Consider the following 15,745-nt stretch of genomic DNA (forward strand, 5'->3'; position numbering starts at 1 on the left):
CTCAGCTGACTGCTTATGACGACTCGAGACAGCCTGTTCACTGCCACAGTGCCACGCACGGTACCGTATATCTATCGTTATCAGATATTTTGTGACGAATCACTCATAATGTCGATAGATGAAGTCACATAGGTCATGGGTAAAGAGCTTCAGAAGTGTGACAAACAAATATAAAGCATTTATCATTTATGGTGATGTTATTGAAGGGCCGCCATTGGTACAATGGCGAATTTATATTTAGTTTAGAATGATGTAGTATACACAGTTTGATTTTAGGGTATCTAGTACTTTAGGCAGCGATGAGTTTGTTCACATGCATATCTGTGTGTTTGTGTGTGATGGCGTCGTGTGAAGCTGTGTCTCATTGGCTGGTTGTGAACAGCGTTATGCGAGTGTGGTGGAATTTGCGTGGTAGAGGGGGAGTGTGTCTCGCGTTTTTTACTCCGTTTGAGAGGTTCAACAATTGAGTGTTTCAGAATACACGTGTTGAGTGTATATATATATATATATATATATATATATATATATATATATATATATATATATATATATATATATATATATATATATATATATATATATATATGCAGTATATTCCATTTTCTACCAAATAATGAAAATTATATATGTATTTATTTTCTTCTTAATTCTGATATGTAAATAAATCTTGTGAAGATGATAAAATTTATTATGTTACGGTTGAATGTTTCTGTTCTGCTGATGGAATTTTGTTTTGAAATAAATATATTTTCTTTTACTTCATAGTCTTCATTGATGTTAAAGTGTATTTATGAAGCAAAAATTAAGAGCTGTTTACTTTGTAATTTTGTAAGTCACTGAATATAAAATACTTTTCCACCAGTGTAATTAATATGTTATTATATATTTCGATATCCTGTAACTAAGCCTTACAGTATAGTTACGTTTCCATATACAGGGCCATGGGCAGCAAAGTGCTTTACAAAGGGGGTGGATTTGGAACTGGTGGGTTGGGGATGGGTGTTTGGGTTGGAGGGGGGGGGCGGCACTAGGAACTTAGCCCTGGGGCGGCTGTTAGGTATGTGAGGGCCCTGGACATAATATAGCCCAAGAATTTATGTACGTATATACTGCATGAAGTTACGTCTGCAGTTGGCGATGACATTTACCATCTGGCGAGGGAGCAGCCGTGGGTGGTGGCAGCAACTCATCGAGCGGCGTGGAGGAGGGAGCCGCCAGGGTGGACCACGCCTACAGCCTGCACGTCACCGCCCGCCATGCACTAAGGGCTGTGGGCGTGCATGACCGCCAACCAAGTAAGGGACATGTTTTTAAACGTATCCTATTTTTGTGCATATGTCCATTTTCCTTGTCCTTGTATATCATTGTGTGTTCTCATCCTGTCCCTGTGTGCCCTGAAGTAAATTCCTTCTGTCCCTGTAAATACTTCTAGTCATAAGAACATTAGGAGTCTGCAAGGGACCGCCACTGTGTGTCTCTGGGTATCCTCCCACACACACACACACACACACACACACACATTGCAATCCATCTGTGTAGATTATGAATACGAATGATTTAGCTGAAATGAACAATGAAGAATAAAAATGTATACAAATATTTGGCCCATGAACAACTGTGCTCAACTGTAAAAAAACAAAAATAGATGATAAAACTCTGGAAAATATTGAAAAACGAGGAAATTAACAGCCAGCCTATCTTCCAGCCTCTCATTCTTCTTACCGTTGTCAGAGCAGCGTCCAGCAGGCTTTTATGTTGATGCATTCACTATTCCTTTTCCCTCCTCCTCCTCTCTCTCTTCTCTTTCTCTTCTTCCTGTCTCCCCTTCTCCTTTTCCTTTCCCTCCTCTTTCTCTTCCTTTCCCCTCCTCCTCTTTTCTTCCTATCCCCTTCTCTTCCTCCTTTTCTTCCTCTTCAAAGCATATATATTAGGTAAGGAGTTGGAGGAGGAGATAGAGAGAAAGAGAAGGAGAAGAAGTAGGAGGGGGCAGGAAGAGAAGGAGGAGCAGGGGATAGGAAGAGAAAGAGATGTAGGAAGAGGAAGAGGGAGGGTGTTTGTAGTGAGCCAGTCCTTCAAAACCATTCTGTCCTAAATGTTGGCCCTGAAACATTGGTGTGTGCTCATTCTCTTTTCCTTGGTGAGAGCAGCGTCCAGCAGGCTTTTTTGTCGCTGCTAATGTGATTTTTGTCCATTAAGCTGCCTCCCTTGCTGTTGAGAGAAGCTTGTAGCGACTGCACTCTTCCCTCTGTACGTGCATTGTCTCCTATAGTAATGCCTTGATGAATGCTGCTTTCCCATTTCAGAGACTCAGCCCAGAGGAAGAGCCAGGCCAGCACCACCACAGGGACAGAGGACGATGAGGAGAGTGTTCCAACGCTGCTCCAACTCAAGGTTCATAGGCCACACGCTGAGCCCTGCCAAGATGTCCTGCCAGGTGGTCGGCCTCCACCCCTACACCTCCCACTGGTTCCTCCTGCTGCCCCACTACAAGGATGTGCCAAGTATGCCCTCCAGCCTGCAGTCCTTGGATGGTGAGTGCAGTAACGTGCCCCCATGCCTCACCCACCCTTGCCTTCATGTCACCTGGCAATGCAACTCTGCCTCAGACTCCAGTAATTTATGTTCACCCACCCTGCTGCCAGCATTTGTTAGGATATAGGAACACACCAATGCTTTTTAGTCCACTTTCTCCTCCTCCTCCTCCTTTAGATAGTCTATTTCAGAGAGACACCAACACAATAACACGCAGCAACGGTATGAAGTTGAAGGGAAACTGATGTAACACATTGGTGCGCAAAAGTTTTTTCAATAATAGAGTCGTCGATCACTGGAATAGACTCCCACCGTCAGTAGTTAGCGCACAGAGTATCAATAGCTTCAAGTCTTCATTGGATAAGTACTTCAGGGATATAAGATTATACTGACCCTTCTTCGCATGTTTTCAGACAGATTGCAGCAAGACCTCAACCTAAATCCATATTATTCTCTCCCACAACCTAGATTGCAAGTAGCGTAAGTTAACAAAAGAGTAAAGCAACAGTTAATGTCCGCATGACAGATGGAGTGAGGTGTGGGTGCAGTAAGGTGACAGGTTACTGGTGCGTGCCTAGTACCGCCGGTAAAACGAGGATCAAGCCTCCACCTCACCCATCGTGAGTATTAGGGGGGATTCTGGGGCTGTCCTGTGTAGGCCACTTGGCCTCTTCAAGTCTGCCTGTGTTTCTATGTTCTTATGTTCTTATGTAATGAAGTCATTTTCCCCCACAGCTTAGGTTACCAGTAGTGTAAGTTAAGGGTAGTAATTTCCTCTTATTTCTCTCTTTACTATAAAATTTCCATGTCCCTTTCTTCCTTAAAGGTACATGGTGTTCTCTTCTAACTATTTCCTGCACGTTGCCGGAGGGAGAGGTGGGTGGGAAGGAGCCTTCATCTTTTCTGTCCTGTTCTACCACACGTAGATTACTAGTAGTAGCGGTAGTAAACTGACACCCTCGCCATAGACCGATAGGTCTTCTAGTGTCTGTTCTTCCTATGTATTCCTCCTCCTCCTCCTCTTCCTCCTCCTCCTGTTTTACTACTCTCCATTATCAATCAGTCAGCCAGCACCAAGCTTAACAAGGACAAAAGGCATATTTAAATGCATTTTTACCATGATAAAAAAGTATAAAAATATAGTGGAAAATTACAGAGTTGGCAATGATTAAATCAAATTGATTTAATCAAATGATTAAATCATTGATTTTTTTTACTAAAAAATCATGATTTTTTTTTTTTTTTTTTTTAACTAAAAGTCTTCCATAAGTTAAATGATGTGCTCCAAAGATGGTAAAGTAAAACAACCTCTTCATATGTATTGATTCATTTATTCTCTTCGAGGTATATACCCCCCCCCCCAAAAAAAAAAAAATAAATAAATAAATAAATAATCCTACATTGTTATATCCTCTTGCTCTAATGTTGCCAACTTGCCATATGTTTTTTACTTGGTAAAAAATCGGGCGCCTTCTAAGCATCAAAACTATTCCAAGGGTGTCAGGCCTATCAAAACGCCAAAAAGACTATCTTTTCACAGCATCCAAAAAGCTGTATCTTATCAAGTTATAAAAAAGCTTACACTGCCTGGATGTTATCAAATCATCAAAAACACTAGATGGCTTCAAAGCATCAAAAATGGATAAAATCAAATCAATGCATCCAAAACTTCATATATTTCCAAAATGTCAAAAACATCTTCAGATCTTAGCAAAACATCGACACATTATGTTCAGGTCCAGCAGATGAAGCGCGAGGCAGCACAACAAGATACATATCAATATCAGTCTTTATTTCAAGTGACTTTTTTTTACAATAAATAACCTAAGAACCATAAAATTGAGAGTGTCATTCTTCCCTCTGAAGACTGGGGGTTGCAATTAATCAGCAGCGTTCAAAACTAGAAATGAAGCAGCAGTATTTCATATCTTGCTGAGTGAATATTTCTAATCACTCCTGCACCTGGCCCCTGCAGATAGAACATGGATACCTCATGGTTTCTGTGACGCTGTTGCAGCCTACACAGACCTGTGCATTATTGCAAGGCCTGAAGCAGATCGTTCTCTCTAGGGGTGCCAGACACACAGCGCAGGGACAATGATTCTGTTGCTGAGAAGGTTGATTTTCGTAGTCAACAGCAGCTTCATCAGCATCATCTGAATCGTATCTGTCTCGAGTGTGGGCCGCCTCTAGAAACTAAAGGTGCCTGTCCATCGTGTGGCCCACAGCTGAGATAAACTGCATATGAATATACTGTCCATCTCCATGGTGGATCTTACCCCGGATAATGGAGTAGTTGGCCGGCATCTTATTGATAGATGGCACTTTACATTTCTGTTAATTCCTCAGGCTGAAGTGCTCCTGGTGCTACAAGGTACAGACCCCGTTCTGATCTGTCAAGGGTATGACTGAGGCTTTCATTGATATTGCCTCGTGACCCCGAACAGAGTATCACTTGTTAGTTCGAGAATTTGGTTCCCAAGTTAGTCTCGATCATACTGTGTCACACCACTTTACTCGTTGATGTAGAAACATTTGCATTAATGGTAGTTGTGATGGTGTACCATTGTCAGGTAGTTGTGATGGTGTACCATTGTCAGGTAGTTGTGATGGTGTACCATTGTCAGGTAGTTGTGATGGTGTACCATTGTCAGGTAGTTGTGATGGTGTACCATTGTCAGGTAGTTGTGATGGTGTACCATTGTGAAAGTCGTAATACCCCACAGTGTCATCATGGACTAGACTTTTGATGCTTTGATAACTTTGATTTTTTTTATGCTCTGATGACTTTTAACAATTTGATGCTTTGATAACATCTGGATTTATTGATATATTGATGCCTTCTCATTTTGATGCATTGAAATGATATGAACTTGTTGCTACACTGATGGGATAAGGGTAAAAAGCTGTTTTTGACAAAATGGAAACATTGGAAAATTTGATGGATTTAGTTTTTTGCTGATTTGATGAAATGACAGGACCAGTTTTTGACACATTGATGCTCCCCCCAAAATCCTCCTCCTTTAGTCTTTACTAACTTGGCAGGCAATGTATCATAATAATAACCAAGGTTAGCAACCAAACAGTAACAGAAGTAGATATTCTTCTCTGTGGTAATAATATAATATTCTGTCATGAAAATGACAACTTCAGGCAACTCTATCTGTCCTAAACCTGCTCCTGTACCAACTACAAACAAGTATTGAACAAGTATGTATCTGGATCCTTGACTGTGCTCAGACTTACAGGCCCTAAACTTAAACTTAAAGTAACCTATGGAGACTTTCAAATCACTCAGCAGGATATATATTTATAAAAAAAATAATAATAATAAAAAAATCTGAAAATTAAAAAAAAAAAAAAATCAATGATTTTTTGATTTCTTTGATTTAAAAAAAAAAATCACCAACCCTGGAAAATTATTCTAGCTACTCCTTCTCCTCTACCCCCCAACACCCCACTGCATTAGAAAGCTGGACAGCATAACGATAGGCTTGATCAAGGTCATTCATTATGTTTGAGTGCCTGCAGTGGCCGGCCCTCACTACCAGTGCATGATGGATGAGTGGAACAGAACTGGCAGCCATGAGGTGGGTGTCATAATGAGACTCCTTCAGGAAAACTAGAATTAATCCTTGGCAGAGAGGACTGGTGCCATTACTTACTAGAACTATTAACAGTGGTGTTCCACAGGGCTCTGTCCTATCACCCACTCTGTTCCTGTTATTCATCAATGATCTTTCCATAACAAACTGTCCTGTCCACTCATACGCTGATGGCTCAACTCTGCATTATTCAACTTCTTTCAACAGAAGACCCTCTCAACAGGAATTACATGACTCCAGGCTGGAGGCTGCAGAACGCTTAACCTCAGACCTTGCTATCATTTCTGATTGGGATAAAAGGAACCTTGTGTCCTTCAATGCCTCAAAAACTCAATTTCTCCGCCTATCAACTCGACACAATCTTCCAAACACCTCTCCCATATTCATCAATAACACTCAGCTGTCACCTTCTTCAACACTAAATATCCTCGGTCTATCCTTAACTAAAAATCTCAACTCGAAACTTCACATCTCTCTCACTAAATCAGCTTTCTCAAGGTTGGGCGTTCTGTACAGTCTCCACCAGTTCTTCTTCCCCGCACAGATGCTTTCCATATATAAGAGTCTTGTCCGCCCTCGTATGGAGTATGCATCTCACGTGTGGGGGGGCTCCACTCACACAGCTCTTCTGGACAGAGTGGAGGCTAAGGCTCTACGTCTCATCAGCTCTCCTCCTCTTGTTGATAGTCTTTTACCTCTTAAATTCCGCCGCCATGTTTCAACTCTTTCTATCTTCTATCGAAATTTTCATGCTGACTGCTCTTCGAAACTTGCTAACTGCATGCCTCCCCCCCTCCCACAGCCACGCTGCACACGACTTTCTACTCAAGCTCGTCCCTATACTGTCCAAACCCTTTATGCAAGAGTTAACCAGTATCTCCATTCTTTCATCCCCTTCACTGGTAAACTCTGGAACAGCCTTCCTTCGTCTGTATTTCCTCCTGCCTATGACTTGACTTCTTTCAAGAAGAGAGTATCAAGACACTTCTCCACCCGAAATTGACCTCTCTATTGGCCACTCTAGACTTATTGCTGTATGAGGGGAACAGTTATTTTTTTTTTTTTACATCTTTTTGTTGCCCTTGAGTTGCTCTCTGTGCTGTAAATAAAAAAAAAAATAGAAGACCATTAAATTATGAGAGTAAACTTATTTGCCCAGTTAATATTGATAGAAAATAATAGAATACAAAAAATGGAGAATATATATAGTAAAGTCACAACCATAAGTATTGTATGGCCACGGGGACGCTCACATAACTCACGACTCATGTAACTCTTAGAATGGGAAGGGCAGCTACATGGAGGCTTACCCAAGTTGACCGTATGGGGTGCAGTCAGCGGGTGAGTGAAGAGACGCACCTTAAACATGCTCCTTGTTAGCAGTGGTGACTAGCTGTCAGCAAGCATGCAGGCAGGCCGTCACTGTTTTGCCACCCTCAGAATATACTGCAAGTGTTTGTGACAAGTATAATTATGGCTTGGCCAAAGACATAGTTGCCCCCTTTGTGTTACATGACTGTTGGTAATATTCCTCACAGTGTCTTGCCACCCTCAGAATATACTGCAAGTGTTTGTGACAAGTATAATTATGGACTGGCCAAAGACATAGCTGCCCCCTTTGTGTTACATGACTGTTGGTAATATTCCTCACAGTGTCTTGCCACCCTCAGAATGTGCTGCAAGTGTTTGTGGTTTAACTCTATCCTCTCCAAGGGAACTGGAGTACTCTAATGATGGTGATTATTACTGATGTCATTGCTTAACGTGTGTGTGTGTGTGTGTGTGTGTGTGTGTGTGTGTGTGTGTGTGTGTAACCAATATACATTTTTTGCTCTGCCAGTCACTAGGATTATCTTAGGTTGAATTTCTCATGTTGAAAGTCCGACATCATGTGTAACCAAGCCTAAAACGATTATCTGATCTAGAACTCCTCACATGAAAAGTCCAGCATGATGTGTAAGTCTGTGGCGCGCACCTTTCAGACCCTCCGCGTGCCGTGGATTAAGGCCAACCTTAACGTGTGCATATCTGGTGAGCTCTGGGACCACCCTGCCCTCCCTCACCCACAGGGATGAGCTTATCAAGGAGTGGGCGGTTAGGAGCCAGGCCTCACGTTGCCTCTCTTCCTGCCAAAGAGATAACAGGCTGAGGGTGCTGGAGAAAGTGCTCCTACTCCTCCTTATGCAGTGCTTTTGTTATGTCACTGATTGATGTACTTTGTCTGCCCTTGGATAGGTAAAGAATCATTTAGATATGCAGCATTGCTGGCCTGCTTTTAATGAAGGCTGTTTTCATGCCTCTCTCTAGGCTCAGGGGATGAGTTCACTGATGATAAAGAATTAAATAAAAGCTCAGAAGTGTTAGAGGAAGGTAGCTGGTGAAGATGCAGCTCTCCAACAGCCCAACATAACTGCCACTTTTATCCTCCTCCCTGCAGAAACCCTCCACACTCTGACCTGTGTGTTGGCCCGCCATGTGTACGCCCTCGGCCTCAGCAGTCTGCCGCTGGAGCGCGTCGGTGAACGGCGACTCGTCAGGAGGGGCTTCACCAAGCGCTCCGGCCTGGATGTTAGTGCTGAGTGTTGCCTCCCAGATAGTGAAGTCGGTTAGTCTGAATTGGTCTTAGAAATCACTACGTTTACCTCAGTTTACTAAGGAGGAAATTACACTGAAATCTAGGCGTCCGGATTCTGATGTGCAGGGATTTGTAAGGGATGTGAGTGCCTGAGTGTTGCTGTTGGTGTTGTGGAAGTCCAGGAGTCTGAATTGGTCTGAAAAATCCCAGTAAAATTTATTTTTGCTAACGGGGATTTTGTAAGCTGAAATATAGTTGTCCAAATTCTGAAATGCAGGAAATTCATAAAAGTAACAAGTGCCAGAGTGCTGGTAGTGATTCAGTAACAGTCTGTCACACTTGCAGCACATTCTGAGGGTGGCAAGACACTGTGAGGAATATTACCAACAGTCATGTAACACAAAGGGGGCAGCTATGTCTTTACAAATTCCATTGCTCTGAAGAATCTTAATTTTATAACCTGAATTTACTGAGGTGGGAAGTTGTCAGCTGATGCAGGATTGCCCAAAGAGACATCCTACCTACCATCCTGTCCTTCATCCCATCCTAAAACACATCCTAGCACCCTGTCCTTGAACCCATCCTAAAACACATCCTAGCACCCTGTCCTTGAACCCATCCTAAAACACATCCTAGCACCCTGTCCTTGAACCCATCCTAAAACACATCCTAGCACCCTGTCCTTGAACCCATCCTAAAACACATCCTAGCACCCTGTCCTTGAACCCATCCTAAAACACATCCTAGCACCCTGTCCTTGAACCCATCCTAAAACACATCCTAGCACCCTGTCCTTGAACCCATCCTAAAACACATCCTAGCACCCTGTCCTTGAACCCATCCTAAAACACATCCTAGCACCCTGTCCTTGAACCCATCCTAAAACACATCCTAGAACACTGTCCTTGAACCCATCCTAAAACACATCCTAGCACCCTGTCCTTGAACCCATCCTAAAACACATCCTAGCACCCTGTCCTTGAACCCATCCTAAAACACATCCTAGCACCCTGTCCTTGAACCCATCCTAAAACACATCCTAGCACCCTGTCCTTGAACCCATCCTAAAACACATCCTTGCACCCTGTCCTTGAACCCATCCTAAAACTGTTGTGATACAGTGACTTTACTGACCCAACGTTTATGTTTCTCGCAAGACACATGAACCACACCAAGACAACTCCACAAAGACACACAAACCACTTACCACTAATACAGCAGGGGTGCCTGGCTTTCCCCTACAACCTAGCACCCAGCGTTACAACGATACTCGTAACATGCCTTATTGTAATACCTTGTTGTAATCACTGTATGAGGAACTTTTCTTTCGAATGTTTTCAAAAGAAGTTGTCTCTTGAAGTAAGTTCTGGAGGAGTACTGTTGTCCTCGAGACTAAGTTTAAATCAGCACTGCCGCGAGTTAATATGGGGCGAAAGCGCTGAGGTGTTGTTAGCTTGAGAGCAGGTGATGTTGTGGGCCGAAAGCCAACCATGTAGGTCAGAAGGGTATTTTGAATTATCCTTGCCGCAAGGGCAATTATTTATTATTTCATGAAAGGAAACACTGAACTATTGTTATTCCTTTCATGGTAAATGTGTTTAGTCTTCAGGCAGTGAATACGATGATACTGTCTCGGTCTGGGAGACGATGAGCGAAGTATGTAAGTACCATCCAAGGCTTATTTGAGCTCAGACGATACTCTTAGTTGGCTTGAACTCTTGGCCCGAGACTAGTTCCATAAAGGAAATCGTTAATTTGTCTAATCCCCTGGTTAACTGACCTAATTCCTAACAAAACACATCCTAGCACCCTGTCCTTGAACCCATCCTAAAGCACGTCCTAAAACACATCCTACCATCCTGTCCTTGAACCCATCCTAAAACACATCCTACCATCCTGTCCTTCAACACATCCTAAAACACATCCTAGCACCCTGTCCTTCAACACATCCTAAAACACATCCTACCATCCTGTCCTTCAACACATCCTAGCACCCTGTCCTTGAACCCATCCTAAAATCATGTCCCTTAGCCCTTCCTCAAACCCATCCTGGCACTCCCTCTTCCACCATTAACGGTAAAAAATCCGAATGGGGTAATGTTACCAGTGGGGTTCATCAAGGTTCAGTTTTAGGCCTGCTTTTATTCATTGTCTATTTCAATGACATAGACAATGGGATAACTAGTGACATAGGTAAATTTGCAGATGACACAAAAATAGGTCACACTATTAGGACAAGGGAGGATGTTAGAGCACTGCAGGAGGACCTTAACAAACTGTCAGCTTGGTCAGAGAAATGGCAGATGAGTTTTAATATCACCAAGTGTAGCGTACTAAGTGTAGGAACACAAAACCCATTACACGGGTATAGTTCAGACTCCACATCGATAGGCAGGTCTAAGTGTGAAAGGGATCTGGGAGTGTTGGTGATCTCTGACCTAAAACTAAGGAAGCAATGTATTAGTGCGAGGAATAGGGCTAACAGGGTATTGGGTTTTATTAACAGGACGGTAACCAGCAAAAGTGCAGAGGTCATTCTCAGACTCTATTTAGCGTTAGTTAGGCCACACTTAGATTATGCTGTCCAGTTTGGTTCCCACAATACAGAATGGACATCAACTTGCTAGAATCAGTTCAGAGGAGGATGACCAAGATGATTCAGGGGCTGAGGAACCTCTCATATCAAGATAGGCTGAAACATCTAAACTTACATTCTCTAGAAAGATGAAGAGTGCGGGGAGATCTGATAGAAGTATTCAAATGGGTCAAGGGTTACAACAAAGGCGATATAAGTAAATTACTGAGAATTAGCCAGCAGGATAGAACTCGCAGTAATGGATTTAAATTAGAAAAGTATAGATTTAGGAGGGAAATTAGCAAGCATACTTTTATCTAGTTTTTAGAGGCAGGAACAATGGCCAGAGGGTGGCAGAAGAGAAAGGAATGTATGAGACTGGTGTCTATTAATGTGAATGGTTTAGGTGGTGAGGAAAAGAGGAGAGTGATGATTGAAATTTTTTTAAATGTTAGAGTGGATGTGTTGGGAGTGAGTGAAACACATATTCGAGGAACTGGTGTGAGTGATGGTAGAGAGGGTACGTGGGAGGGTGTGCCTGGGGGGGTTGTATGGACGGGGATAGATGAGAAGTATGGAGGCAGGAGTAAGGAAGGATGTGCTATTGTGATGTCTGAAAGAGTGTGGAATGGTGTGACTGATTATGGTTGGAAGGGATCAAGAATTGTGTGGTGAAAGGAGAAGACTGAGAGAAAGGGAAGCTTTTTGGGAGGAAGTGAATGCATGTTTGAAGAGTTTTGAGAAAGAAAGGAAACTTTTTATGATGGGAGATATGAATGCTAAAGTGGGTGATGAATGTGTGATGGATGTGGTGGGAAAATGGGGGATAATGGAGAGTGCCTGGTGGATGTCTGTGCTGAGAGGGGAATGTTCCTAGCGAACACCTTCTTTCAGCACGAGAATATCCACCGATACACATGGAGGAGGGGAGAAGATAATGAGCAAAAAGGATTGATTGATTATGTGGCAGTAGATGAAAGGCTTAAAAAATAAATTTGTGACACAAAGGTAGTAAGAGGAATGTTCGATGGATCTGATCATCTTGCAGTGCGGGCAAAGTTAAAGCTGAAAGAAAAGTGGGTGTTTGAAAAGAAAGGTGAAGTAAGAAATGAAATATTGAAGATAGAAAAGTTACAGGAAAAATATATAAAAGATGAGTATAACCGTGAGATGGCAGAGGCCTTAAGTGAAAAATGGGAAAGTGTAAAAGATAATACAAATATTGAAAAAGGTTTTGGAACATTTTAAGAAATAATGGTAAATACAACAAAAAAGTGTTAGGGATGAAAGTGGTGAGAGATGGAAAAAGAAAAGGAAATTCATGGTGGACAGAAGAGATAAGGAGGATAGTAAAGGAGAAAAGGGAACTTTTTAAGAAAACTCAAGAAAAAATGTGTCTGAACAAGTAAAAAGGGAAAGGAAAAGAAATATATAGAATGCAAAATGAAATTATTAAAACAAGCAATAAAAGAAAGTAAGAAGAGAGTTGATGAAGACTTTGGAAAAAGACTAAGTGAAAAATATAAAGGGAACAGGAAATCATATTGGAAAGAAGTAAAAAACGAAAGAAATGCAGAAAATATCTCCCCAAGTATAATAAATGAAGTTATGGATGAGAATGGAAAGATGTTGAAAGATGGGGAAGCTGTGAAAGAGAGATGGAGAGAATATTTCAAAAACTTAATGAATTTTGAGGATGGACGTCCAGCAGCTGTAACAGCAGCAGTTTTGAGTAGAGGTAGAGGAGGAGTATATAAAGAAAGAACTATAACATATGAACAAGTAAATCAGGCAATAAAAAGATTATAAAAAGGAAAGGCAGCAGGAATTGATGGAATCACAGCAGAAATGTTGAAGTGTGGAGGAGATGAAGTCGTGAAATGGATGGTCAAGATATGTGAAGTAGCATGGGAGGGGGGGTGCCAGCAGACTGGACGAAAGCCATCATTGTCCCAGTTTACAAGGGGAAGGGCAGGAGAGGGGAATGTGGGAGCTATAGAGGCATAAGTCTCCTGAGTATACCCGAAAAGGTATATGGAAAAGTCATAATAGAGAGGGTGCAAAGACTTACAGAAGAGAAAATCAGTGAAGAACAAGGAGGCTTCAGGAAGGGAAGGGGATGTGTGGATCAGATATTTGCCTTCAGGATGGTACTAGAAAAAATAATAGCAAAAGGAAAGAAACTATACGCTGCCTTCATGGATCTGGAAAAAGCTTATGACAGAGTCGATTGGATTGGATTGTGGGATGTTTTAAAGATTTATGGTGTGGGAGGAAAACTGCTTAGTGCAATGAAGTCTTTCTATGAGGATGCATCTGCATGTGTCAAAATTACTGGAGAAACAAGTGAACATTTTGAGATAAAAGTGGGCCTAAGACAAGGGTGTCACCATGGTTATTCAATATTTATATGGATGGTGTCATTAGAGAAATGAAGGGCAAAGTTGGAGAAGTTGGAGTAAGACTGTTCGATGAGGGAGGGAAGTGGGTACTGAATTCAGTACTGTTTGCTGATGACACGGTGATCATTGCAGAAAGTGAGACTGGCCTACAAAATTTGGTCAGTGTTTTTGACAGTGTCTGTAACAGGAAAAAGCTGAAAATGTCAACAAAAGTAAAGTGATGGTTTGTGAGCAAAGTAGAAGTGAGGTTGTAGATTTTGTATGCCCTGAGAGTGGGAATTGAATGTGAAAAAGAATGCAAAATATTTTGAATGGTGAAGAAATGGAGGAGGTCAATGAGCTTAAGTATCTTGATCAGTTATGTGCAAGCATGGTGGTACGGAGGGAGAGACAAGAGAAAGGGCATTGCAAGGAAGAAGGGTGATAAGGTCTTTGGGACGAATCATGAATGGCAGAAGTGTGAGCATGGAGGTAAAGAGGGATTTGAGAAATACAATAATAGTACCAACCCTCACATATGTAAGTGAAACGTGGGCCTGGAACGAAAGTCAGAGGTCTAGAGTGCAGGCAGTGGAAGTGAGTTATTTGAGGAGTGCTTGTGGTGTGAGTAGAATGGATGGAATGAGTAATGAAAGTGTGTATGAGCATTTTGGAATGTGTCACAGGGGTGAAGGGAAGAAGTGTGGAGTGGTGGAAGAAGTGAAGCGACAGACTTTAAAGTGGTTTGGCCACATGGAGTGAATGGAGGAGAGTAAGATGACCAGAAGGGTGTATGTGAGCGAGATAGAAGGAGGGAATGCTTGAGGACAACCTCCAGTGAAATGGAGGGATAGGGTGCAAGAGTACATTACGGAGAGGGGGGAAAGATCCTTGAGAAACTTTGAGCAGGCAAGGAGGGAGTGTCTGGATAGAGGAAGATGGAAGCTCTTCTGCCGTGGCCATCCCCTGGTGGGAGCTCCTAGGAGCAGGCGTCGATGAAATGAATGAATGAATGAATTATCAAGCATTGGTTTAGTAATAGGGTGGTGGGGGAATGGAATAGACTCAGCAATCACATAGTTAGTGCAGGGACGATAGCTTGTTTTAAGAGTAGACTGGATAGCTACATGGACGAGGATGACAGGTGGCAGTAAGGTGACAGGGTACTGGAGCGTACGCCCGTACCGAAGGTAGACGAGGATCAAGCCTCTACCTGTAACTCCTGAAACTACACCTCACCCATCGTGAGTAGTGGGGGGATTCTGGAGCTGCCCCGTGTAGGCCACTCGGCCTTTTGAAGCTTCCTGTGTTCTTATGTTCTTCTTATGTTAGCACTCCTCATAACACCTTCCAGCACCTTTCTTTCTTCCCTTCTCAGCAGCCACACCCTTTAGTGCTGTTGAGGCTGGCAGCACTCCCCCTCATAACACCTCCCAGCACCTTCCTTCCTTCCCTTCTCAGCAGCCACACCCTTTAGTGCTGTTGATGCTGGCAGCACTCCCCCTCATAACACCTCCCAGCACCTTCCTTCCTCCCCTTCTCAGCAGCCACACCCTTTAGTGCTGTTGAGGCTGGCAGCACTCCCCCTCATAACACTTTCCAGCACCTTCCTTCATCCCATTCTCAGCAGCCACACCCTTTAGTGCTGTTGAGGCTGGCAGCACTGCCCCTCATAACACCTCCCATCACCTTCCTTCCTCCCCTTCTCAGCAGCCACACCCTTTAGTGCTGTTGAGGCTGGCAGCACTCCCCCTCATAACACCTCCCATCACCTTCCTTCCTTCCCTTCTCAGCAATCACCTAAGATGGAATCCCTGGGTCTGCCTGGGTCCCTGTTGCCGCTGTGGTCACTCTCTCCGCCCCTGCCCGTGCTGCAGCCCTCAGCCCCGACCTCACCCTCATGAACTGCTCTGACGTGAAGGTGAGGAGAGTAGAGGTGATAGTGTTTGTTTTTGTCCCTTTCTTTTTATCCTCTTCACTTGAGTGTCTTTGTGAACTATCTCTTATTTTTCATATTCGTGTCTGCTCATTATGGGGACTTTGATTGTGTGTATATCAGTTTTTACTTCCCCTTGAT

The 15,745-nt window shown here is 42.9% G+C and overlaps 1 protein-coding gene across 1 annotated transcript in view; it reads left to right on the forward strand.

Moving 5' to 3' along the window:
* The window catches only part of LOC126999746 (uncharacterized), a 17,681-nt gene extending 2,109 nt beyond the window's left edge, over positions 1–15,572 (forward strand). Inside the window, exons 4-7 of the mRNA XM_050862635.1 lie at positions 1,132–1,295; positions 2,304–2,531; positions 8,575–8,705; positions 15,462–15,572. Coding sequence (XP_050718592.1) covers positions 2,357–2,531; positions 8,575–8,705; positions 15,462–15,572 — 417 coding nt within the window. The 5' untranslated portion in view covers positions 1,132–1,295; positions 2,304–2,356. The remainder of the gene's footprint in view (positions 1–1,131; positions 1,296–2,303; positions 2,532–8,574; positions 8,706–15,461) is intronic.
* The last annotated feature ends 173 nt before the right edge of the window (positions 15,573–15,745 follow it).

Source organism: Eriocheir sinensis, chromosome 1, assembly GCF_024679095.1.
Source record: "Eriocheir sinensis breed Jianghai 21 chromosome 1, ASM2467909v1, whole genome shotgun sequence".
NCBI lineage: Eukaryota > Metazoa > Arthropoda > Malacostraca > Decapoda > Varunidae > Eriocheir > Eriocheir sinensis.